General features: G+C 45.8%; 1 protein-coding gene across 2 annotated transcripts in view; it reads right to left on the minus strand.

Annotated features, from left to right (window-relative positions):
• The window catches only part of FSTL1 (follistatin like 1), a 61,890-nt gene extending 35,800 nt beyond the window's left edge, over positions 1-26,090 (minus strand). For both annotated transcript variants that reach the window (XM_033051444.1, XM_033051443.1), the window contains exons 1-2: positions 25,950-26,090; positions 25,786-25,845 (exon numbers count right to left, since the gene is read on the minus strand). In XM_033051444.1, coding sequence (XP_032907335.1) covers positions 25,786-25,845; positions 25,950-25,952 — 63 coding nt within the window. In that variant the 5' untranslated portion in view covers positions 25,953-26,090. The remainder of the gene's footprint in view (positions 1-25,785; positions 25,846-25,949) is intronic.
• Positions 26,091-27,306: the final 1,216 nt, after the last annotated feature.

Raw genomic sequence — 27,306 nt, forward strand, 5'->3', positions numbered from 1 at the left:
GGAATCCTTTCACATTCCTGGCTTGAAAGCCTTCGTCGAAGCAGCTGCAGCTGCACTGCCAGGGAGGAGCAGCTGCCTCCCAGCCCAGAGAGAGGACTGCAAACCCCAGCTTGCCTGATACACTGAAAGATCCTAGCACAAACCCCTCTGGCTTTGGGACCAGCTGTTACCCCCTTGGGCCCCCAACTGGCCCAGCAGAGATCAAGGCAGCTTTCTTGCTTCCCCTGAGAGTTACAACTGCCTTAAGGAGATATCACATAAAATGTAGAGGCCATGATGCTATCAGCATGCAAACTTGCTCAATAAAAACATTTGTTTCTCATCTGTTTGGTCCTCATGGCTCCCAGAGCTCATCACAAATCAAGCACGTGAAGCACCACTGCCTACAGCTGGGAAACATGTGCTATAGGGAGGGAACCCAAAGAGCACTTGAGGTCTTGGGCAGAAAATTCAGGATTTGTGCAACACCAAAGCAGTCCGTAGGGCAGGCACTTGGGGAGCTGAAATACAGACATCTTCCTGCATCCATCTCCCCTGCTCAGCTCTAGCACAAGCCAAACCAAATTCCCAACTGCAAACGCTGAAGGGAAGCTTTTTCATAGTCTCAGCGTGCAGCTCAGCCCCATCACAATGTTACAAGGAGACTCTGCAAGCAGCCTAGCAGGATTTCAGCCCAACATACTGGTATTCCCTTTGTTGGCTACTTGGCACATTTCATTGTGCAAGGGAGTCCTTGTCACAGGGGCTGGTCTGTCCCTGTTGTAAATGCTCTGAAAAATAATGTCCTTGCAGTTGCTGTGTATCATATAGTTTATCATATAGTTTGAGGCAAGTGTTCCCCTATTTCCCTCCTCTGACATGTCTCAGAGGTGGGCTGAATTAATTGCATGTGCTTTTTCTGTGAGTGTATAAACTGCACCACTGCCATATGCACACAAGACAGATTATAGCCAGAGTAAAGAAGTGGCTCTTTTCGTGTGTCCTTTTTACACAGGTCCTTTCTCCTAATACTTCCCCAAAACCATTATTTTTTTCTTACCACCTGGGCAGTCAAGTGGCCTCATTCCCACACCACCTTACTGAAATTACAAGGCAAGTAAAAGTGGCTTCGTGCCACCCAACTGATCACTAAAACACTCATGGCTGCTGTAGGAACTGGGGCTAGCACAGCTCTATCCCTGTATCCCAGTGCTGCTGAACTTCTGGTCCCCTGACACTGTCCTTTCCACCCTCAGCCTTACCTTGGACAAGGGAACCCCAGGCAGGAACAGCAAAAGTACCATTCCAGAGGAGAAATGTGTTGTTTTCTTCCCACCACCACTGCAGTGTGGGGTTTTCAGCACAGATGCTCCTGGTAATAAACTCAGTCACCTGGAGTGTTCTATCCACTACACAACACTTTCTGCTGTTCACAGGCTGTTTAATTTCTCTCTGGAGTGCCAGACCCTCTGTTCATTAGCACTGAACTTTCTCCAGTTGCCAGTAGCTCTCATTGTTTTGTGTTGTCAAACTATAGACTGCTTCCTGTCCTGTGTTGTCCCCTCTCATGATTGATTTTTACTCCTGTAACTTTGTCCTTATGGAAACCTCATTTCCTCAAGGCGTTTGGGAAGTCACAGTCTTTGATATCTTTCCAATGCTTTAGAGTAAGATGAACTTCAGCTCCCCACTCCCTGCCTGCTCAGATGACTTTCCTTGCACACATTTCCAGCATGCTGGTGCTCCTGCTCTCCAGCGTTATCACCAGCTCTTGCCTTCAATGGGTTCAAACAGTTGGGAAGTACACAGGGCTGGGAGGTTCCTTGTGAGTCACCAAGTCCATCTCCATGTTACCAGTGCTCCCTCGTTGTGCAATTCCATTTACATTATACTGATTAAAGGCTGTCATTTTTGGCTGTCTCACACCCACGGAAAGCCTGCTCTCAAAACTCTTACAATTACAAGCCTTCCCCTAATGTCAAGGCTGACTGTACTAATGGGTGATTCATACATATTTATTCACACAGGAATAGGAATAAATTCTATGCTTTAGCTACTCTAAGCATATGACTTCCATACTTTAACTCAAACAACATATTTCCTTCCCTGGCATTTCATTCCTTTGTCTTGCTTGGCATAAGGGAGGAAAAGAGAAAGCAAAAACAGATATCTGACTAAATAAACAAACAAAAGTAATCTGTTTTGATTGTTACCAACAATACTTTTGAAGAAGCATGAGATCAAAAAATCTCCTATTGCATTGAAATCTGGGGGACAGGCCAAATCAGAGGTGAAAATATGCAGTTTAAGAGACCATGTTATGGTCAGAAGAGGGCAAAGAAAGGTTAAAAAACTGAATGTAATATTTTCACTACAGTTCGAGTTTAGCCAAGATTCTAATCAGGACAGTAAGCCATGATCATCAATATCCTGTTCCTTCCAGGGAAAAAGAATCCTCTGTATTAGATGTGACGTGCAAGATTAGGGATGGAGACAAAGTAGAAAGGATTCACTCATGGTTACAGTAGTTTGGGAACAAACAGAACAACATGAGGTAGCTCTAGTTTTGTTTCAGAGAGGGAACAGCCACCTCCAGAACTAAACCCCTACTGTTTTAGAGCTGATATCCATTATTTGCCATGCTGTTACCTCAGTGGGCAGCTGAGAGACAAAAGACAGCATTTTCCTCACATTGTAAACCTTCTCCAATAAACCAGGGCTATGTTTCAAATCATTTGTAATTGCCTCTGTAATTACCCGCAATTAAAAATGCCATGTTACAGACAACAATTGCCATGGATGCTTGGGATCTCTGCAGGTATCTACGTGCACATGCACCACAGATAGAGCACGCAGAGATGTCAGGAACAATTCCTGGGACCGAGGAAGGAAGAGGAGAGATGCTGCCACAGACCAGCTCGTATCTGGTGTCACAGTACAAGCCGGCTTGTACTGGGCATCTGAATTTGCCATGTATGAGAGAAGCACACTGGTGGGACAGACAGTCCTCCAGGGAACAGGGATAGGACAGAATCGGAAACAGACAAGGATTTGGACCTATGGTGCCTGCCTGGGCTGCAGAAGTCAGAGGGCTGGGTAGCCAGACTTTAAACCAATCACAGGAGCTTACAGAGAAACATTTAGAAGGTTATAAAAAGAGTTGTTTAGAACAACAAAAGTCTTTTGGTCAAAAGAATTATGGGTGCCTGTGTCTCTCTCAGGGGGCTCTGGTACCTAAAGCAACAAACTGGCTCTCCCACTTTTTTCCCCTAGCTTTAGTTCCCATGGAAAGAATCAAATTTTTTTGTGCAGGCTTTTACAAAATCTCTTCAGCAGGACCACACATTCATCCTCCTTGTTCCTCAAACAGCCCTTGTGATCCTGCTTCCCAGAAGGCTGGTTAAGCACAGATGGATTCAGACACCCTTGCCAGCTCTTTGCCTCCCACAGGCAGGCATCCCATGCTTCTCCCCAGCACAGGGACCTGACCCAGACAAACTGGAGACCTCAAGCAAACCCTCTGCTGGCATCTTCAACAGAAGGCAGCAGACCACACAGACTTTGTTGTCCTCTCTTCGATGAAGAATGTTCCCTTCTGGGCAAATTTGAGGCTTGTTTTGGGAATGAAGAAGGGATGCAGAGGACAGAGAAAAGGGAGGGAGGAATGCTGCATTGTTGTCTCTCCATTCTTGGCTGTTCTTTGGGTAAAGAATGGACTTCTGTCTCCAGGGCTGCTAATCAGCTCTAAATGCCCTCAAAGAAAGCAAACAACAGCACAATAGGAAAGCCTAGAAATAAATCCATTTCATTATAAATTCATTTTGTTTTCATTCCATTTTTCTTGCTAGCAAGAAATGTAGGTTAAGCTAAGCACTTTCTTTTCCCAGCAATCTCTGCTGGCTGTTGGCTAATGCAACAGAAAATCAGGCTTTTGACAGTGTAATGGCTTTGTTATGAAAAAAATGCAATTATCTTATTTCTCAAGACAAATTCTACAGCATTAAGTGTCTGAGCAATATAGCATTGTTCTTGAAGCTGTTGGTGAAGGAATTTTGCATGAAGAAATAGTGGGATGAGCAGCCTTCATGGGAGATTCATTTTACTGCATAGCTCTCCATTGCTCAGAAATAGAGATTTCATAGCAGGGTCATAACCCATATGCCAGACAACTGTGTTACACAAGCTTTTGCGTCTATGCTACTTGCAGTTGTGTCACCAGAACTGGAGCTTGTAACCACCTGAAGACTCCTCCATGGCACACAATAAACTATGTCAATTCACCAGTGTTGGCTCATCTCCCTGCTGGTGTTTCTAACAAGCTATTGTTAGCAATAGCTAAGGCTGATAATCCAGGAGTAAGGAGGAAGAGTTTAGAGCACTCAATGGAGTAAATTCATAAGAGATATCACAGATATTTCAGTAATCCTCCATGTCTAGGCTAATCCCAGCAAAGCTGCTTGAAGTCTGCTGTGGACAGGAATACCCTGAGGCAGCAGTAGAAGCCACCAAGAGCTGACAGAGCACAATTCACTCCTGAACACCACAAAAGGAAAAATTGAGCAAATGTATGGTTTTAGGATGGACACAGAGCACCAAGGCTCAAAGGCAGTGCTTACCTTGGGAAATTCAAGAGAGTCAGGCACTAGCAGGAAAATCCCAGGCATCCAAGCTCAGAGAATAGGGACAACAGTGTTGTCTGAAAGTTCTCAGACATGGTTTAGGGGTTAGCACACATCCCCAGTAACCAAAAAGTAATTCACAGGCAGCATCTCTAAGTAAGAGTTAAGACAGTCTAACAGCAGCATAGATACTGGCCTTTGGCCTCCCTCGGCCCCACAATTGGCAAACAATCCCATGCATGTTTAATTTAATAATGCAGACATTGCCAAAGCCACGAATCTCAGCCACAGCCTGTAAGGAGTCAAGTACCATGATGGGAAATATAGTAAAGGCCAAGATAAAGGCATAATTTCCACACATCTGGTATTTGCAAGACATCCAGTCGGAAAATACAAAGACATGCCAAGCTGTGTATATGAAACAGCAGCTCTGATCCCCCTCCAGCTTTACTTGGGTTTGTGTTTTATAGCCTAACCTCTTCTAAAGGTTCTCTGAGCAATGGAGAGCAGCTGAAACAGCAGATTCACAGAATTCAAGGTCATCCACTGTTATGGGTGTAATAGGTAACACTCCAATGCTTAAAAGCAGCCTGACGCTTTCTCTTATGAAAACATCTTTTCCACTGCAGAGGAACTGAACTGCTCAGGTTGAAATGTTTCCATGTCAGAAGTTTGCCTCAGGGCGACTTTTCCTTTTAAAGTGTCAACAGAAAAAGGTCAATGATTTCTAAGAACAAGATTAAGTTGTTTCGTCCATGTTCAAGGAATTGTCAAAGTTGTGCTCGGAACACAGAGCAGACCTCAGCACCTCCGCAAGAGCTTGAATTTGGTGGGACAGTCACCCTGGTGCCTCTTGCTTGTGGGAAGATGGCCACATCTCTCAAGGACTCTAGCAATTTAGTGTGTTTGTGGAAATCACCGATTTACACACAGGGACTGTTCTAGCACCTTTTTACTTCTGAAACTTCAGTCTCTGCTGAGAACAATCAGCTTACAGCTCACGGATCCAAATTATGTTGCTGAAACACAAGCTAAATAGGAATGCCAAACAAGCTCTCTTCTGGGATTGCAGGATTTTGCAGGCATCTGCTTCTTGGGGTGCAGCATGGAGAGATGAAATGAAAGGCCGGGGGCTACATCTCCCTTTCAGGTCATCTGTCATTACAGCCAGAAAGGCTGAGGCCAGAAGAAAACAGGATAGATAGTGCAAGGGTGAAGAACTGAATCAAGAGGTTTTCACAGAAGAGGCAGGCTCAGGACATGACAGGGCACAGAGAAGAGTCAGGGTAGGTAGGACATGACCATCTCCCAGAGCTAGAGTCCCCTTAGGACCTGGGTTGTGTGGCAGCAGATCCCAGTGTGTGCTTTATGTTCCCTCATCAAGAAACCACATAGTGGAATGAAGTTCAGGGCCTGAATGAGTACAGCAGCAGTCTGAATTCACAGGTACTAAAACCCTTTGCCTGTGAAAGTGGCTGAGCTACTGCTGCTCCACTCATGAAAATTCCCTCTTAGTTACCAAGTAAGCAAGCACTGTGGAGCCAAGCACACAGGCAGTTCACATCCTCATGTCTGACCTCCATCTTTTCTTATTTCTATTTTCTCAAGAGAAGCACAGCCCTGTGCTCTTAACTGTAAAGGGTCAGTGGCTGACACCACATCTCTGGATAGAGGATGAAAACCACCTGGATGTGATGACTTTATTTGCTTGTCTTTGGTTCAAGCAAGAAAGATGTAGTAACAGCCTATCCTACAGAGGTTTGACAGCTGGTCAAGTAATTAAGCAGCAAAAAAACCCAACAAGAAGTCTGATTACTAGTGATAGCACCTGGGGGGATGGCATGAAAATATGTCAGGGGAGGTTAAGGTTAGCTATTTGGAAAAGGTTCTTCACCAGAAAGGTGGTTGGGCACTGGAACAAACTACCCAGGGAAGCAGTCACAGCAACAAGCCTGACAGAGTTCAAAAAGTGTTTGGACAGTGCTCTCAGGACAGGGTGTCCTGTGCAGGGCCAAGAGCTGGATTCAATGATCCTTGTGAGTCCTTTCCAACTCGGGTATTCTATGATTTTAAATGCTGTAATGGGATGAGATAGATGATGTAGCAGACAGCAAAATAAAATTATAGATGCTGTATACCACAGAAGAAAATAACATTAAGGAATAACAAACCAACTGCAGTCAGAGCTCAGCACTACAGGTCCCTATAGGGGATACTATAGGTGTCTTCCTCCCCAACACCAAAACAGCACTCACCTACAGTAATTCACCCCTAGAAGGGCCAGGGTCCTTCTGGGCAGCCAGGTCTTGCCAACACAAGGCACCACCTTCAAGTGCCATTTGCCCTGATCACACAAACAGCAACCACACAAGCACCACATATCTTCCCCCACAAAAAATTAATTTTTCACAGCAGCGGGAGCTGCAGCTCAGCAGATTTACACCTTGGAGCTCAGGAAGATAGGATATGGGGTATTAAAGGCAAAACAAAGGTGGTAGAAAAAGATACATGATAAGGCGATGGCCCTCACAGATGTGAAGGGTACCTGCACAGCAGCAATTCCTCCCTGAGCGATGGTGATTGTGCCAGACTCTGGGAAATGTCACAGAAACCTAGAAGTTTATAGCTGCAGTGGAAGCCAAGATCTCTGCACAGACAACAAATCTCCAATTCCAAAGCCAGGTCAATTGGCTTAGCGACAGGTTATTTCCATGGGGTTTTTTTGCTTGCTCATTTAATGGTAACATTTTTTATGTGTCTCTGTTTTCCCACGCAACACAGCAAGAAGCCAGACACTGTGAAATTTTTGGTAGCCTCCCTAATCAGACGGAGTGTCTGTGATGCAATTTGCAAACACCCCATGCCCTACCCATGTTTTTGACCACTGGGATACCAACTGCTACTCCTTGAATCAGAGGTGATGCTGCTGATGATCTGAGCTTGACTTTCCATCCTCCTGGGAACCATACTACAGACGATTGACATTTGTCTTTTTACCTTTTGTATCCAGCCCTGCATGCCTCCCTTTAACCTCCTCTCTCAAAGAGAAAATCATCTGATCTGCTTCAGTTCTTCTGCCAGGGTAGAACATTACTCCAAACAGTCTGACATTCACAGATGCTGGAAATGCTTAGTGATACAGAAAGGAAACAAAAACCTTCAGCCCTGCTGGAAACCCAGCCCACAGCACCAGCCTAGAACTGCCTGAAAATATCCCCTCTGATCTGAAGAAACTCAGCTCCATAAAGTGAAGGCAGTATCTGTGCTCTCCCTTTGCAACAATGCAGAAATGGTGGAGTTCATGTTTCTCCACAAACCTCCTTGTTTGGGGAACTATATAAACACCAGAGAGACGTGTCAAAGGCTGAAACTTGGTGTTTTTCATGCTTTATGTCAAAATCAAATTAAAGGCAGGGGAGTGCACTTAGTTTGGACATATTTTAAGTTAAAAAAGCATAAAATATTTGGCAAACTTCCCTTGCTTAATGTAGTATAAACAATTTTGGTATTCCACAGAAAATTCCCATTTAATGAATGCAGAGATTAACTAAAGAGAAGGTCACACTATTCTTGCAGTCTTCATTAAGCATGGGACAGCCCCAGCTACCGCCACAACTTTGGCAAAGTCCATATATGAGACTAAGTGGCTTGTTTGCAGCTGGGGCTGCACTGGGAAGTGAGAGGAAATATCCTTGTAGAATAGTAGGTTCTCCTGCAGAACCCAAGTGAAGACAAACCAATTTTTGCCATTACTTTCTGGGGAAAAAAATAAACTCTGATAGACACAAACCAGAGGCAGACTAAAGGTTTCAGAAGGCAGCCTCTCGCAAATTCAGCTGCAGCAATTTAAGACATTAGCATGCACAGCTGTCTGCCAGCCTTGGCTGTCCATCTTGTTGGTCAGCCAGAATTTATAGCTTCTCTAATAAAGTCAGCAGAAAGAAATACATGCTTGTGCCTCAGCCACTACAGTTTGCAGTCCAGTGTATTAGACTGCATTGCTGATGATTGGTGAGACCCCAGACTGTATACCAAAGGAGGGAAAGAACAGATAAGAACAGAACAAAATGTCTTCCTTGCTATGAAAGGCTTAGAAGAGACTTGAAAGGAGAGACTAAAGAACTAATAAAAATAAAGGGGCTAAAGAACGAATGAAAGATGTTTATTCTGCAGAAATTGATGCAGCATTCTTTGCTGTTGGAAAGGCTGGTTTGGCTATCTACTGCTCCCCATGGGGGCAGGGAGCTGTAGGTGCCAAAGATAAAGCCAGGGCTGCCAGAGTTATCAGCACTGTTCATGTTCATGAACAGAGCCCACTGTAAAAGAAGGAGCATACTCCACCACCTAACTGCCTATAAGGAAGCCCTCTTGACCCTAATACCTGCGCTACTGACACCACCCTCCCCTTCCTGGGCTCCCCTCCAGGAATGACATCACCTGAATGTATAAGCAGTCTATTTTTACAATTCAAAATGCAACCAGACCCTCTGCTCCTATGCAGAGCAGATTTCAGGCATAAAATGCAATGTGTTGAAAGAAATTAAGACAGGAAATTTAGAAGGGACAATAGGTTTTCTTTTTGAAAAAAGAGTTAAGAAAACCCAGGAAAATACACACACCCAAAGCATTTATTAAAATATGTTCCTAGAGACAGCTTTGACTTAAGCATTCCAGGAAATCACTGGTAGCCTTTGAATACTGAGAAAAAAAACCTTAAAAGTATCATTGTGTATTGTAGATGTAAATCTCACTATATGGATATCCACTTGCTTTGTTTAACAAAGCTACACTAGACACTACCTGTACTAATGTGCAGGCTGTAGGAAATCTATTAAGTTAACATGATCGGTTTCACCAAAACAATTTTAGAAATAGCATGTGATACTGTAGCAATGTATTGAGCCACAGTTAATCAAAGTAAGGTGCTGCAGGCCATTTGGAAGTTTTGTAATTACTGAAAGTCTAATACTGTTCAATGAAAGGCTCAAGAGCTCAACACAGAACTTTTTGAAATCTTGGTTTGTTTTGCAAAGAAAGCCAATCTTACTTTTCAGCTCCTCAGTAATGTGGTTTAGCTCAGTTTGAAATAACCTAAAAACAAGCAAGCAAACAAAGCTAAAAATACCCACTCAAAAAAACCCACTACTGAATGAAGCCCCAAAAATTCCTTATTGAACGTCTAATAGTGCTTCTAGACTAAAACTTGCAAAATTCTTCCCAGTCTTTCCCTGCCAGACCCTCTGAGGGTGTAGGCACTTCAGGTCAGACACAGGTAAGGTACCAGCCCTAGAAAGTTGTCTCAGCAAGCTGAAAGGATGGTGCGTGTGCACTCCTTCAGCCTATCAAAAAAGCAAGATACAGTAAATAATCTTAGCCTGTAATGAAAGATTTACTGCAATCACAACACCCAACAACTTCATCACAGCCTAAAAGCAAATCCAGCAGCTGGCTCCATGTTCCTCCATCTGCTTTAAGTGCTCCAGCACTTCTAATTCCCAAGCTACTTCAATGCAGCAACTCAGAAGGAAACAGTCCTCACCAGAGAGAGGCTAAGTATCTTACTGTGAACATGAATGTATTCCACATTTGTGCTGCTCTTTAAGAGCCTCTCACTCGCGAGGCCTTGACACCAATTCTCATTTACTGTGTAAACCACAACCCCCTTACCCATGTATGTATTACTTGCTCTTGCCCTTGGCAACCCTGACACTGTGAAACACATACACACACAGTCTAGTCCCAGCAGTGAACCTTTATACAAGAAGCCTTTCATGTTTCAGTCAGCAATATTAAGCCTAGGATGTGGATGAAAATCAAGTCTCTAAAAGGGACACTCTGGCTGCTTCCTTCTCCCTTTTAGCAATGAATACGTGCTCTACAGTAAACGTATCCCAACTGGTTGTGGAGCAGTTCCTGCAGGGGTGTCGTAGCTCACAGTTTCATCTCCTACAGTAAAGCTGCCCCACGTTCAGTTACACTGTGCATTGCAGGACATGCTCCATGACCTGTCCAGTCAACCCTGCTGCATGACGACAATCTTGGCCAAAGGCTGCCGCAAGCAGCCACGGCCAAGCTGCACTTCAGCTGTCCAAGCCCAAATCTCCAAGTCCTTTATTAGAGCAAAACACAATTGACTTTCATGAGCCTCATATCCTCCAAAATGCCAGGATGCCAGCACAACCCTGCTATAAAGGATGTCGTTCTTCCAGTTACATCAATGTTCCATTCAATCTTGTTCCTTCACCTTCTCATTGTTGTGGGTTGGCGAGGTTTAGAAATTTTTCCCATTATTATGTTAAGCTAGTCGGGATGGCTCTCCTATTAGCCGTTAAGAGCTGGAGACAAAGGACTAGCTGAAGCAACCTGATGGCTCCATTAGGGAAAGGTGGAGTCCTGCTTTTGTTTTCGGCAAGTAAGAGGACACTGGGGGTAGGAGAACTCGAGGAGAGAGGTTCCTTTTCTCCTGTTGGGATCAGGCTTCTTGGATTTGGACAGCTAAAGCTTCCTGCTTCCTCTGAACAACTGGGAACTGGGACGCCCACGGTGAGTAGAGTTCCTTCCTCACCCTTTCTTCCACCTGGGGCGGTGAGGCCACCTGGCCCCCTCCCCTGCCCCTGCAGCAGCCGCGACTGAGAAGCCGCCTGCCCTGCTCCATCGGAGAGCCATCGGTGACTGAAAAAGGGACTGGGACTGAATTCCGTTCTGTTCTGTCACTGTTTTTTTTTCTTTCATATAGCTGATGCTGTTTTTGTTTGTCTTATATCAGTAAAGAACTGTTATTCCCAACCTATACCTTTTTTGTGCCTGAGAGTTCCTGAATTTCCTTTTCCTGGTAATACTGTCCCTTTAAACCGGGACACTCATACATCATCAAACACACCAAGCAATAGTTTGTGAAACACATGCTTTACACCTCTGCATACTCCATGCATGGACTTCACCACGTTTTTTCATCTACCTGAGTTTTGCATCTTCATCTGAGCCAAGACATTTTAATTCCTCCCCTCTCCACTTCCCTGTCGGAAACCATTCAATTGCAGAGAGATCAGACTATACTAACACTGGGACAGCAGCCAGCAATATGCAGTGTGCCTAGCTTTTAACAGCTAAGTCCTATAAAAAATAGTGATGCAAATATGGGCACTCCTCCCCAAGACATCCTAATACTTTCAACAACCTCTTAGGAACACATAATGTTGCTGGATGGGACAGAGGCTGAAAGGAATTAATTTGGGACTCCTGTGTGAACACCTGCTGGCTAAATAAATAGGCCTAGGAATGGAAGTTGAGATAGCTGTATGCACATTCTCCACTGTCATATCAGATAGCTTCTTCCTGAAAGCAGGCATGAAATGCACTGCATTATCACCCTAAATGTGGTCATGGGGTAGAAAGCTCTCCTTTAAGAATCTTACACACTGACCCATGACCAGGAAAATTCCACCAAAACAACCACCTTGAAGTACTTGGGCTCAGACTATTATCATCATTTAGGAAGCTAACACACCTGTTCTTTGTGAATGTTTGATACCTTATCTGTCTTCAGTGCTGATCCAATACCACACGGGAAGTCTGTGGGAAGCTGTGCAAGTCCTGCCAGGTAAGCCCATCCTCACCTTCCACCAACAACTGCAGTTGTTCCATGACTATCCTGCCATGCACTGCGGGAGTATGAGCAACGACACAAAGCCCTTCTCACATAGAATTAAGCTTATGAATGCTTCTGCATCCACCCTTCAGTCATGCTACCTTGTGTCCTTGAGTACCTCACCTCGTGCTCTCTAGAATTTGCCTCTTGCAAATTTGCAATAAATGAACACTTGACAAGTTGTTCCCCATTCCAGCAGGAGGCCACAGGTAAATGTCTTGTGGGGAGGTGGAAATCCCCCCTCACCTGTATGCTGCTGGAGGCTCTGAAAGAGGGGTTTTATGTGAGAGGAACCATGGGGACAGATCACAGCTTCTCTGAAAAAGCATTAATGCTCTCCTGCATCCAGAAGACAGAACAGCCAGTAAAAGGTTTCTGTCATAGGGGCTGTAGGGAATGTGATGGGGCAGAGAGGGAGGGCACCTCTTTTGCACTCTCTATGTTCTATTTTCCAATGTTTTCCTTCATGCCAGTAAAGACAAAAAATTAAAAACTATGCTCACCCTCATCCCCAACATTCAGAGTTATTCCGGGGGCAGAGTTCAGTTTTCAGCTGCCTAAGGGCAGAGAAAAAAAGAAGAGGGAGCACAAAGACAAAGCAGCACTGGAGATGCTCACCTTTCTTCAGGGCAGCTCAAGAACAACAGGCAGAACAACTCACATGCTCTGTAACCACTCCTTTAAATGCATGTCTGAAGGAATTTTGGCTACAAGTCTAAAAATCACAGTCCTGAGAAACAGGGCTTTGCTGCCTCTTGCTAGACTTTTAATAAAAATTAGTTTCAAGCTTGCAGCAGAGCACAGGGTGAAACCATCACCTCAGGAGTGGCAACCATCTCCTTTCACCTCTCATCAGAAAAAGTGCATGAGCTTGCTTTATCTGAATGCCTCTGCTGCCCAGTAAAGGCTGCCATGCAGGAAGATGCCTTAAATCTACGAAAGCACAAACCTTCAGCCTTGCCCATTCAGTCTTTCCAAGATCTGAACCAGAAGTGCCTGAGGTTCACAAGAAACACAGACAGCCTTCTACTTTCTCTCAGAGGAACAAAAAAATCCAACATCCCTACTTAAAGACAAAAGGACACAGGGCACTGGCTGGGGTGCACAGGAACCCTAGCAAGCTTCAGCTCAGGCTGCTTGAGGACAGGCTGGCTGAAGTGCTGCAGTTCGGCCCCTTGCCTCCTACAGCACACCTCCTGGCCCCCAGACCAGTCAAATCTCACCTGTGAAGTCAAGAGGGTCAGAAAGCCTCCAAATACTGACCTTTAACTTAAGCCTGTATTTTAGGAAACAAAACCAAGGCTTTAGCTGGTAACAACAACAGCACATTTGTGTACTAGAAGAGCACCCCCATTGTGAAAACTTGACCAACTGTGCTTCCTGATGGTGTGTGTGTGTGTTAATGTATATAAACTCCCTAGTAGTAAATTAGGGCTCATAGTGGTTTTGCCTTTCTTCTTTTCGCAATTTATATTGCCCAGTATTTATGGATTCCCAGTAATGGAGATGTCCTGTCATCACAGAATGAGGGAGCACTAACACACTGGCAAAAGGGATGCATAGCATGGAGACCCAGTACTGAGCAAGAGATCTGGAAACTCACCTTGCCAGGGGATGGCTTTAGAAGCTCAGACTATTCAGTTTGCCAAAGACAAGACTGGGAGCAGTCCTTGTGCAGAGCACAGTTACAGCCGCGGGGAATAGACACCCTGGACTAAAGGCTTATATTTAGTGAATTAAACAGAAAATTCAGCATCTGCAGATCAAGACTAGACAAATGCAACCCAGAAATTAGGTGTAACAGCGTGTGGGTAAGTAACATAGCAAAGAGTGGTATTTTCCATTTGAAGTAATTACAGTAATTTCACAATTACAAGCCGCACCGACTAAGCCGCATCTCCGGGTGTCGGCAACATTTCGTTCTTTGTCCATACATAAGCCGCACCTGATTATAAGCCACTCTGTCATTTGCAGCAAGGACCCGCGTGCAACAAAGTTGCCAAATAGTAACAGAATTGTGGGATCGCGGGGTTTACTGGCTCGGCTCGGGCCGTGCGGGCTTGGCCCGCTTGGGGCTGTCAATGGGGCCAGGTGGCCCAGCTCGGTGCTGCCGCTCAGAGCAGCTGCTCAGGGCCGGCCACTGCTGCCGCCGGGCTCGCTCGCCCCGGCCCAGAGCTGCCCCATGGCAGCAGGCGGGCACAGAGCCCACCTGCCGGCTCCCACAGCGCCGGTGGCAGGCGGGCATGGAGGCCCCTGCTCCCACGGTGCCGGTGGGAGGCGGGCACGGAGTCCCTTGCTCCTGCGGCGTTTACATGAAATAGTAATAATACATTGTGTTACACCCACACCTCTAATCTGAAACTCTCTAAACTCTTTACCATCACTACATCAGCAAGCCTGACAACTCAGTGGGTGATAAATTGGTATTATAATCCCTCTTTCATCCAGCTTGTGCTTTTTCAGAGTAGCTAATCATCTGCTTACCATTTACATGGGAAACGCAACACTCAGGCTAGCTGCCATTTTGCTTTAAGTCTTTTGGTGAGAAAATGGTCACATGGGTACCCTGCAGAAGCTGTCAGGGTAGAAAATAGCTCAGCACACAGAACTGCCCAGCAGCTGCCCTACTTCAGATGCTCATCCCCAATACAAACTTTATAGCATTTGAAACTATACAAACTTCCCAAGGAAAATTCTGCTAACAAAATACTTTTGAAGACCAGAAGTCAGCAATTAAAGTGTTAAAAACAAAAGACAGAGAAAAAGAAAGAAAGCTTCCTAGTTGTTTTAACAAAATCTTCATATATGACAGACAAAAAAAAAATAAAGAAAAATATCCATTAGTTTCCATGACAACCAATGGAAATCACTAACACATCTTCTCTCACTTGTCAACCTCCGGCAGACCTGTCAGGGAAAGCAAGGGACTATGCCCTGTGTAAGTTTCTCTGCTTAACCAGAACACTGGGAAATCTGCATTCCCATAATGTCAAGTGCTCCCCTTACAGCACAATTCTAGGTTTTTTTCATCTAAGATACTAGAAGACAGAAAGGTGCTTACTGCTTTCCTGCAAGAGCAAACGCACCCCAGAAGTGCAATCCCCTCTGAAACATTCCAGATCTCCCACTTTATGACCTGTTTCTTTATCTCTCTGGCTTCATCAAAACATCCAACCACCATTTTTTCATCTGTGAGCCATTGGCTCACACCTTGAAGGTGGTCCACATTAAGCCCTTTTTGCACATTTTTTTACTGGTTGGCAAGAAATTGATGTATCACCGGGCAACTCTGGTCTACATTTTGTCTCCATTTTTCTTACTATTGTTATTGTTGCTGGCAAGGAAAATGTTCGTCTGCAACGCTTACTGCACCTTCTACATGAGAACTTTTAAACTTTCCTTAACAGGAATGCATTCAGCTATGAGGCACAGCACCATCATTATCTTTGTTTCATAGATGTGAGCACCACAGCTTAAAGGAATAAGGTGCCTTGCTTAAAGCCTACATATAAATCATGGCATCATGCTAAGAGTAAGGACAAATCGGTCTGCAAAGAGTCTGTTTGCATTTTCTTGATGCCCACAGGCTCTGAAAGTGTTTGAACCACAGATGTTCAGTCTGCTGTAGTCCCTCCATCCTGCCAAAATCTCACAGCAAATAAATATTAACCTGAAACAAAACCAAAACACCCAAACCTCAAATAGTTCTCTGTTTAATGCTGATATTTACTGTTGACCTTGCATCTGCAGCCAGGATGGCCTAACTGACCCCAGCATCTGGATGTGTGCTGCTGCACTGCAGAAGAGCTTGGCAGTGATTTGCGAGGAGGTGTCAACATTCAGCTGTTCTCCCATTTCTTTTGGTTTTCACATGCACAAAGCCAGGAGTGGCCCAGGCACAGTGCTGGCACTGTGTGAGTTCAAGCTTTTCACATACCACAGTGAGATTTAACACTCATCCAGCCAGACAGGAAATCCACAAATAATTCACACTGACTGCAAATTTTGCTATATCCTCCATTCTCCCATCCCAGGTTTGAGTTGTAGGAGTTAGTGGCAAGTAACAGGACTGAGCACAGTGGCTCTCTGTGGATGGGTGTGGGTGCAAACGAGGTATAAAACAAAAATCACATTTTGTGTCCCTTGATTAGCTATGCTTTGGCTCAGTTTCCTCCATGACACCCTGGGGGACTGCACACAGCTCTGAGTGCACAGAGGAGAAGACAAAGCACTGAGTTCAAAGTTGAGCAACAATAAGTTGTTATACAAACTGCTTCCCGCAGATTCCTGTCATGAGGCTCATTGCATTGAGTGACTATGAAGATATGAACTACAATCACTGGGGAATTAAATTGCTCATAAATTGCTTCTCTGGCCGGCAGTAGAAGCTGATCTTACACTCAAGCTTTTCCCTCTGATAAGGCAGTAAATACTGTACCACTGCACCTACTTTTACAAAACTTAGAGCAACATTGTATCCTGTAGGAAATTAAGATTCACTAAACTTGGCTGAAATTGGCTTTTTGGTTTAAAAGTTGTTTGAGAAGGTTCAAAGGTAACACCCAACAGAGAATAAGATCACATACATCTCTGTTTCCTTTCCTGCATTGACAGGAGGAAGGGAGCTGCATGATCAAAGGCGGCATGCTAAGCACTGAACTGAGGGGTACCATAAAACAGCTACATGTACAATGTGCAGATAATGGCATGGGGGAGGCACTGATTATCATTGAACACAGGGGTGTAATTAGGACTGTTGGGACAGAATTAAAAGATTAATAGTGTACTTGCTCACAGAAGAGGACTATGAAGATAAACTTACTAACTCTGAGATATTTCAAAGCATAGTATCATTTTTCATAGAACAGGAAGGGAGCATCCTTACCAGGGATATGTAAAACTGGATTTGACAAGACACTACTGGTTATGGTTTGTAGAAGCAGCTACTAATCCCCATGCAGTGATACCTTGTAGAAAAAAACAGTCTTTTTCTGAACAAGTGAAAAATAAAAAAGTACAGTAATTTCACGATTATAAGCTGCACCTGATTATAAGCCACAGCTCCGGGTGTTGGCAACCTTTAGGCCTTTGTCCATATATAAGCTGCACCTGATTATAAGCCGCACTGTCGTTCGCAGTGAGGACCCGCGTGCAACAAAGTTGCCAATTAGTAACAGAATCACAGGAACGCAGGGTTTACTGGCTCGGCTCGGGGCCAGGCAGGCTCGGCCCGCTCAGGGCCGCCGACGGGGCCAGTTGGCCCAGCTCAGTGCTGCCCTGCAGCAGCAGGCAGGGATGGAGCCTGCCGGCACCCACGGCGGCAGGCAGGAAAGGAGCCCCCCCTGCTCCCGCAGCGGCAGGCAGGGACAGAGACCCCCCGCTCCCGCGGCACTGGTGGGAGGCGGGCACGGAGCTCCCCGCCTCCTCTGCCACGCTGCGGGCACAGAGCCCACCTCCACCCGCTGCGCAACAGAGTAACCAATCTGTAACAATCGCGCAATCCCGGGTTTTACTGGCAGGTGTTTGGCTCGGCACCCTGGTTGGCACGTCCGGAGTTGGAAATTTCCAATCTTTTTTTATATATCAGCCACTCCTGAGTGTAAGCTGCATTTCCAGGGTGGGAGCAAAATTTTAATCAAAATGGTGCAGCTTATAATTGTGAAATTACTGTACTCCCTTCTTAACCTGCTCCTCCTTATCCTTTAACATCACCCTCTACAAACAGGTCCAAGCCCCAGCCCTGGGGATGACACAAAAAGAGCTTTGTGAGAAAGAGTCTCTGCAGCAACCTGACTTCTCAGTCGTCTATCCACAGGGCAACTGGAGAGGGAGAGCATACCTGAAGATTAGGCCTGACTCTATTCATGTGGCATTCATTATCTTCGGTCTGGAATATCCCAGAGCTTGCATCATGTGGAACAAACATGCTGTCCTCAGACGGGAACACTGCAGCTTTTCTGCCAAGTTGAAGGCAATGCCTCTGACATGAATGCTTGGTCCCTTGCCACCTTAATCTTCCAGAGCCCTGGGTATGAATGCATGAACTGCAGACCAGAGCTCGGTCACAACCTTTACAGTTATCCCAGAGGAATTTTACTCACCCAGACAACTAAATGATCCAGACATTCAAAAATTCCCCAATGAGATTGCTTCCTGCTACATATAGTAAACGAGACAATTCCAATCCCTCATACTTAAACTTCCTTGAACATAAACAAGAAAAAGCAGCCAAAACCGGGAGGGGAAAGAAAATCCCAGAGCAGCAAGAAGTACATATGCAAGGAGTTACATCATGCAGAAGGAAAGCTCTTAGCTTCAGGCTAAAATTACCAGTGCTTAAATGGCAGGTGCTGCTCTAGCATGGAGGGGTACCTTCCCAGGAACAGTCCTCCAGATGGATTCATTATTGGGAAAATAGCAACAGACTCTGCTGTCAAAACCATCCCTGGACAACACAGTATTGGAGGCCAACTTATCAGCTGGTCAGTGCCTGCCAAAGCCCATCCTGGTGGAAGCATGGAAATTCCTGGTTCTGCCTCTCTGACATGCAAACCTCAAAATGTCTCACCATGGCAGCAGGGTAACAAGGAAAAGGCAGACAAGGATAGCATTTCTGATGGCAGGAAGTATGCACAGGCCCTGGGCTTCCTCATTAGGACAAGGTTTAGGAGTACATCTCTCCATCAGAGGCAGGTACCTTTGCCAGCCCACTCCTGTCACACAACTCCTGCTTCCCCCTCTTATCAAAGACTTTAACATCCCCTGTTCCACTCCTGTGACTTGGAAGACTTAAGACCCTTTCAGGTTTGAGTCATACTACTGCCATGGGTATTTCCAAGCAAGTCTTTCTACGACCTCTCTAGGTCTCCTCACAAATAGATACAAAACTAAATAATTTGTTTCTGGATATAAAACAATGATCAAATCACTGTTTCTTGAAAACTTTCATTATTGAGAAAAAGCTGATTAAGCACTGGAAGCTCTACCAGCATTCATATCACCAAGGTCTCTAGATCCTGTCTCAGGACTCTAAGCAAGAAGCAGGGATGGGATCAGAAGGAATATGTAATGGCTAGGGGACAACCAGCACTGGATAACAAATAGCTGTCCAAACAGCCCTCCTATGCTTGGGAGCATAAGGTGTGCAAATCCTCTCCTCCTGCAAATGAAACGCAGTGGCTCTGTCATGGTGTTTTTATCTGTTGCTTTCCATTGTTCCTTCAAGCTGGTTTGCTGCTCTTTGCAGTGCAAAAGGGAAGGACTAAAGAGAAGGAACAAGAAAAGTTGGGTTCTATGGGGTCCATTACATGGCATTAAAGTATTTTGAGAAAGTGGTTAAAGGTCCATCTCTGAGACAGCAGTTGGAAGGGCACAGCCAAGAAAAATGCTGTTTAGCTGTCAAACAGTGGAAATATGGGATTCACTTCCAGCTGAAGTTAACAAGATACTAAACTTGTCCCCAGTCATCTACCCCATATCCTTTGCTCTTTCCAAGGTATTCGTCCAAGAGGAGCCTCCAATTTGTTTCTAACTTATAGACCTCCTAATGCACCCCAAACAAGGTGCAGGTGTCTGCAAGAAATTCCACATTTGTAGACCGGAGCATGAATTTGCTTTTCTTCAACTCTCACAGACAGCCTTCATCTAAACCACTACCCCAAGCAACCACAGGGGCCAGGCCAAAACCAAGAAGTACACTGTAATAAGTGACAAAACTACAGCACAGTAGTAAAATTTCACAGCAACTTACATGAACTTCTCTTTGGGTAGCTAGTTTGCAAGACAGAGAAGAGACAGCTGCTCATTACTGCTGCTTGGGTCCTCAGCCCAAATCAACACTGAAGTACACTTGAAAAAAGGCAGCAAGAAAATGCCACACAGTCTCTGCTTGTGCTAGTTATCTGTGTTTTAACAGAGCATTGAAGCTTCCAGATTTGTTTATCTGCTATTTTTATTTACTGCCAAGGAGTGGCAATCAGAAATGCTCAGTTGACAGCAAACATACCCCTGTTCCAACCAGCTCATATCTAACTTTACACGGTTGTGGCAAAACCTACAACCCCTGGTAAAATCCAGATGCATATAACCCCTTGTCTACCACCAAGATGCAGCTGTAGAAGGAAGTACGCTTCACAGCACAACAGCAGGCTGCTCTTTTTGCTTGCTAAACTCAGAGATGACACTGTGAGAGATAAATCTCTCCAAGGAAATGCTGGTTATTCACAGATTAGCATAGCTATCACAGTAGAACAGAAACCAACCTCCCTGCAAAGATATATGCAACCCAGGTAAACAAGGCATTTCTGGGAACCAATCTCAAATCTCATCTAGCTCACAGGCCGAAACACAGCCTGGTTAATGGGAGTCTCATTAGACTGGGAAGAGACATCTGGCTGAGATTTGTGACAAACTCTCTTCTGTACAAAGAAAAACATTCTCCAGCTCATGTAACACCACACAAGAAAGATCAAATGTGCCCCAAAGGCTCCCAATGGGTAAGCAGCTGTACCAATAACAGCAGTTGGAAAATGCAACAGGAGACTCAGTCCCTTCCTCCTGTGCTGCAAGCAGAGTTGTCTCCTCAACAGCTCACAGCAACAGCCCGCCGTTAATTACCAGCAGGGAATTTGCACTCTGGCAGATAAAGTCATTCACTCAGCCACTGGTGCGTTTGCACAAAGCAGCTCGGCTCTGACAGCAGCTCCATCTGAGAAGCAACATTTGGGTGCCATGCACATTTAAGTGCTACATGACATCATGTCTGCTGTAGAGCTTGTGCCACACATACTGCTGCTTAGGGGTTAAAGCCCCTTCAGAACAGCCGGGGAAGTTGTTTAAACCCTCTGTTTAAACACAAGGCATTTGGCCAGTGACTTCAGCACAATGAGGTGCTTTGGACAGAACCACTTGGTCCATCTCCCAGCTGGGACATCTGCAGTGCAACAGCTGCCTAGTGGCACAGAACACACCTTAAAAAATAGGCTTTGCACAGACAAGCCTTTGCTGTGCTCCCAGGGAAGAACTGCTTTTTCCCTGCTTCCCATTTAAAAGGTGCCTATTATCTTGAGATGCAATTCCAGCAACACCTGGTCTGGCACTCAAGGGAAAGATTACAAGAAGGAAGACATCTATCATTTCAAAACCAGCTAAAGGACAAAAAATGGATGCAATCTTTCCTTCCACTGAAGATGTGCTTGCTAGGCTATACCTGGGAAGACACTTTTATTAAATTATCTTATGAATGTGTTACTTCTGGGTTTTATGGCACAAAGTCAGTGAATATTAAAAATAGCCTAAGTAATCCACATGATTGGCACCATGCTGCCTTTTCTGTCTGCTGTCCTGGTTAAATTATCAGTCAAAGCAGGACTGAACTATTCATAAAGTCTCTATCACTTAATTTCAAAAGGCAAACTATTTTTAAATGATGGCTTCAGGGCCAAATACAGCTATGCGATTACGTAAGGATCTCAATTTAAATTTAATCATTTATTAAGACATTGTTTTTTAGGTTTTGTCCATTGCAAAAACATGGGAAAAGTTTGACCAAGGCAAGCTCCTGATGCTGGCCACACCTTGTGAACAGCCCAGTGGGAGGAAGTATACCAAGCCCTAAGTATACCAAGCCCTGTGCAGATTGTCTGAATTCCCAGCTCCAAATTCCCTGGTGCACACAAGTACTCTGCTGGCAATGGGCACAAGGGTGGAAAGGAAAGGGTGAAGAGCTGCTCTCCTTACATGAAAAAGCAGCCAAGTCAGATCAAGAGGAAGCACTTAGGTAAGTTAAGCAAACAGAAACCTCTGCCTTTTCTCTCCCCCTTAACATGCCTTTTCAGCTTTTCATATAGAAAAATTACACTGAGGGAAACAGAGGTCAGCGAAAAAAAATCTTCCCAAGGTTACAAAAGATGTAGATACTGCAAACATCATTCTTTTAGAAAAGGTTATAAATCTGCCTCCAGATATTTGTTACCACTGTGTTGCTCAGCGGTTATAGCGCCTCAGATCTATCTCCTGTACATCTCCTCACGAGACAGGAGTTGCTGACCTTCCTCTTCTTGCCCTTTTTAGCCAAAATGAGAAGTCAGATTAAACTATTTACACATAACTCTTTCCAAAGGCTGGCTCGTTTGGCCAGAAATGGGTTAAGGATAGTTCAGAAGAACAGCTACAGGCCCCAGAGATTATTCTGAATGGCCAGAAAACCTGCAAGGAGCAGAAGGCAGGCCAGGTCAGCAACCTCTCCTCTTGTCCAGGCTAGATTCAATAACAAACTTGTATCCACAGCTCAGACCAATATACTCATGCTGGCGTAAACCTCTTTGCTAACATCTAAAATTCACGGTGAAAACAACTTTCCCAAAGATTCTGAACGAGGTTTAAGCAAAAATGAAAACAAGAAAACCCCTCACTCTTATTGCGAAACAAGTATCTCTGTGGGACACAGAATGATGCTGGTATGGAAGTGGTCCCACACACCATCCTTCAGACCTCAATGGACAGAGTCAAACAGCAACTGGACTCCTCTCCACTGTTAACTAGGTAACTTACTCCACCAGGATGTGAACAACTGATTAACTTTTAATACATTTAACAGACATTTCAAGCCTCTCCCTTTTCCTCTATCATGATGTATGCTTCACAAAAATCACTCCATATGCTTTGGGAGCCCCAGCTGAAAGTATGAGTAACTTCATATCTGTAGCATTCCTGTTAATATGAGTGAACAACCACCTCATTGAGTCTGACCCAGGAAGAGACAGATAAAAGGGGCTGTTTGAAGCTGGTGGCTGGCCTCCATCCGAGGAGTACAGTTCACCGTCTATTGCTCTTGCAACTATTACTGAACCAGGCCAAGAAAAGCTCCCAAGTTCTGGCATGCCTCAGATTTTCCAGTCTGCATGAAGTTATGCCAAGAACATTTACTGAAGCAATTTCTTTCTTTCTGTAAAGACTCTAATTATGTACCTATGTCTTCAGTTGCAATACCGGATGTGACCAAAAGTATGTATTCTATCACCATCCGTTGAAACCAGGTAGAGCAGTGATCCTTACCTCTGTAGGAGATATCATCTGCTAATAGGCCATCTATTAAAACCAAGTGGGGCAGTCATCTTTATCTTTTTCACAACCCATCCTTCCACTATCCAGGAAGATATCGTCTGTTAATGGGCCATTGAGTCTCACTGTGTGACTGATAAAATTACATCATCCCATTGTGAGATGCTCCAGCCAGCGGAAGAAGCCAAGCCCTTCCTACCTAGATAAAAACAGAAGTTTAGAACACCAAAGCAGCCTTTTTTCCACTGGATTCCAGAAGAACACCAGACCTTTCCACATCATCACAGGACCTTGGGAGGAAAACTCCACCCCTTAACAGGACCACTGTTTCAACTGAACCACATCTGTCACTGCAAGAGGACTGCAGCCACCATTTAATTGGACTGCTACCAACACCCTGACTGATGGGGTGTCAGGTTGTATTCTGACTCTGTCAGTGTTTTGGGTTTGTTCTTTGTAATACTGTATTTCTATTTAAATTTTCCTAATAAAGAACTGTTATTCCTATTCCCATATCTTTGCCTGAAAGCCCCTTAATTTCAAAATTGTAAGAGGGTTATCACTTCCAAAATCTGGAAAGGGAAAACCACACAGGAAAATGCCACACTAAACTTACTGAATGCCAGTGATGCAGAAGAGTAGTAACAAGAAACTTTTAGAAGTGGATAACCATCAAAGCTGCCTCTGAACTACAAGCAGCTCACCTTCAAGCACAGCCCAATCCTTAGAAAATGAGAAGGTCTAAATATCCCAGAGGGTGGCATGCTACCCATGACTGAACTGATATTCACTGCTTGGCAGCTACTAGCAAAGAGGAATCAAACTGAACCCCAGAACAAAAGTTACCCAAAGTGTCCATTGTCCCTGAAACCAGACCCAGACCTCAGTCATCAGTCTCAAGTTTTACCGAACTTAGGCTGGAATCAAACCAAAACATTCACTATTTTGACACTTGGACCATTATCTCTGAAGCCAGTCATAAAAATAATTCATTTATTCACTCAAGCATGAACTGGCCTTTAAAACCAAGTTCTGTATATGATGGCTGTACATTTTTTCTTACTTTCAGTTTGCAGGGGAGACACAGTGACATGACAGTGCTTACAGATGGGAAGTTATCCATTTACTACAAATTACAGAACATTGGGCAAAAAGCAGGATTTAGCACTTCAACTACGTTAGTGACACCAATGAAATCACAAATGCAGGGCCAAACATATTTTGGCTGTTTCTCTGGGTTACTGATCCCAGAAGGCTTTACTCAGACCAGTGTCATCATTATTCAGCAGTTATTATAATTTTTCTTATGGATGCTGTGCACCTCCCTCCTACAGAGGTGTTGGTGTATACTGACCAGAACAGATTAAGATTTATTCAGGATTCCTAAGAAAATGAGTAAACATGATCTGGCTTATTCAGGACAGTGCTGGAAAGGATGCATGGAAACATTCACTACATAAGTATGTCATACTTTGGGAAGAACATGTATTACAATATTATCATGTACAGGCAGATGTGAAATGCTGGTCCATACTACAGCTCAGTCCCACTCCCCTTGGTTTTCATGACAGCAGCAAACAGAGCTCAACAGTGTTGGCTAACAACACCCTGCCTCCCTTCTGCACCTCACCTGGCTGTTGCAGGGAGTTCTCAAAGAGCCTTGCTCAGGGAGAGTGAGAGAGCAACAGCTATGGGCTCCATCCTAACCCCACTCTTTACCATAAACAGGGCAGCAGAGTCCACGGTTGGGAGGCAGGAAAAGAGGGAACCAGACGTGTTTATGCCTTTTTCTTTTTTTTTTTTTTAATTTATGGAGCCAGATTGCGATGCTCTAGGGTGGGTCCCGCCATTTGGGAGAAAAATATGGAGGGAGAAAAAAATGCAGGGAGGGAGGACGAGCGGAATTGCTCTCCTCCGAAGGCAGGCTCAGCCTCCCTTCCCAGCCCAGCTTGAGTTCATTTTCCTCAAATCACTTCCACATTTCCCCGGCCGTAATTATCAAATATTTTGTTTCTGATTTCACTTTTTAGGGAGGCTGCTGCACTCGCAACGTAGGCACCGTTTGTTTTCTGTCAGGAGAGTTGGGGGGGTGTGTGTTGCAGCTAGGGGCTTTCAAACGTTTTCAATGTCATTGCAGTGAAAGAAAGGAAGAAAAGAACAGCGAGGGAAAGATCGCGCGGGAGAAAGGGAGGGAGGGAGGGAGGGAGGGAGGGATGGATGGAGAAAGAGGAGGGAGGGAGGGAGGAAAGGGGGCTGCGCCCGGGAACCCGACCCGGCGGCGGGATGCAGGAGTCCGGCCCCGGCGGGGACACAGCCCCCTGCCCCTACCGAGGCGTCCGTCGGCCCCGCAACTTCCCTCTGCGCCCAGGCTGCCACTTTCCCCGGCCCGGCTGCTTCCCTGCGGGTTCCGCGGCGCCCCCGCTGTCCCCACCCCGTCCCGTCTCATTCCCGGTGCCGCCGCCGGGGTCCCGCACCTACCTCGGCTCGCAGGCGGCCGGCGGCCAGCAGGGCGCAGAGCAGCGGGAGAGTTTTCCAGATCTGCAAGAGAGGGAGCGGAGCGGAGGTGAGCGCGAGCCGGGCCGGAGCCGGCGGGGCGGCCGCGGCCGCCGCCGCCCAACTCCCCGCCCGGCAACCCCTCTCACCATGCTGCAGGCAGCAGGCGGCACCGGCGGGGCAGCAGTAGTAGTGGAAGCGCCTTCCCCGGCTCCGGCTCGCTCGAGAAGGGAAGGGGAGGTCTCCACCTCACCCCGACCCCCCAGCCCGTGGCTCCACCCCCGGCCCGGGCCGACCCCCGGCCCGGGCCGACTCCTCCCCTGACCCCGCCCGCTCCCCACCGCCCCTCGGCGGTGCCCCAGTCCCTCCCGCCGCGGGCCCCTCGGCGGCCCACGGTGATCTCGGCGGCCTTTGAAGGCAGCGGGAGGCTGAGGGACGTCCAGAGGACTCGGTTGCCGCCCCACACCGTCCGGCTTCCCACCCCCGCCAGACACAACACGGGTCCGGGGAGGCTCCCCAAGCCCTGCCGCGGTGGGGGTTCAGGAGGAGTGTCGACAGCCGTGCCGGGGCGCGGATGCCCGCCAGCCGGGCCAAGAGCATCCCGCCGAGGGGTCGCAGCTGCTCCCCACATTGTCACAAAAACGGGGAAACTAGAGCACGAGGTGGCTTCTCCACAGGCAAGATTCACTCACCGACTCTACCTACTGTTACCCCACGCTCCAGCCCTGAGGCCATTGAAGTGCTGGCCGCAGCTACAGGTGTCACTCATGTCAGGACGTGGGCAGGTTTAAAAATAAGGGTTTAGACCCATATGTGTTAGGATCCAAATGTTCTCTGAGCAAAACAGGCAGCCAGGACTTCATGCCAGGCACAGGGGCTCAAAATCCCACCTGAAATCCTCATTTGTGTATAAATACTGGTGAGCCTCTTGTTTTATCTCTTCATCTCTGAGAAGGAAGGATCTGACAATGCGAAGAGACCCATTACCTTGGGCACATACAGAAATCTGTCACAGTAAGCAACACTATGACACGAGTTGTCAAAGGCATTTTCTTGAGTTTTGAGGTTTGTTGTAACCAAAAATGACATCCTTGGCTTTAAAATACCATCTCACTCTGACCAAGCATGCCCATAAACTTTCTTCTTTTCCTGCTTTATTCTGTGCCCTCAATGCAGGCAGACACCAAGGGAGATGCTGGCACGTGTACCCTCATTCAAAAAGACCAAAGAGTATTCCAGCATCCTGCAGCAAGGAGAAAACTCTGGAAAGAGTTACCCTAGATCTACATCTGGTCTGTTCATGGCAGCTGTATCATTTTTCTGTGCTTCCTCAGGCTTTGCTTCCTTACTCAGTTTTGTTTTTAGGACTACTGTTATTAATTTCGCATATATAAAGCATCCTCCCCAGCAAGTTCTGCTTCTGCCTGTGAATGGTACTAGTCTATAAATCCATCCTGAAGAGACATCTAATTATTTCTCTGCTCATGCTGAGCAATGTGGTTTTCA

Source organism: Catharus ustulatus, chromosome 2 (assembly GCF_009819885.2).
Source record: "Catharus ustulatus isolate bCatUst1 chromosome 2, bCatUst1.pri.v2, whole genome shotgun sequence".
In the NCBI taxonomy this organism is placed as follows: Eukaryota; Metazoa; Chordata; class Aves; order Passeriformes; family Turdidae; genus Catharus; species Catharus ustulatus.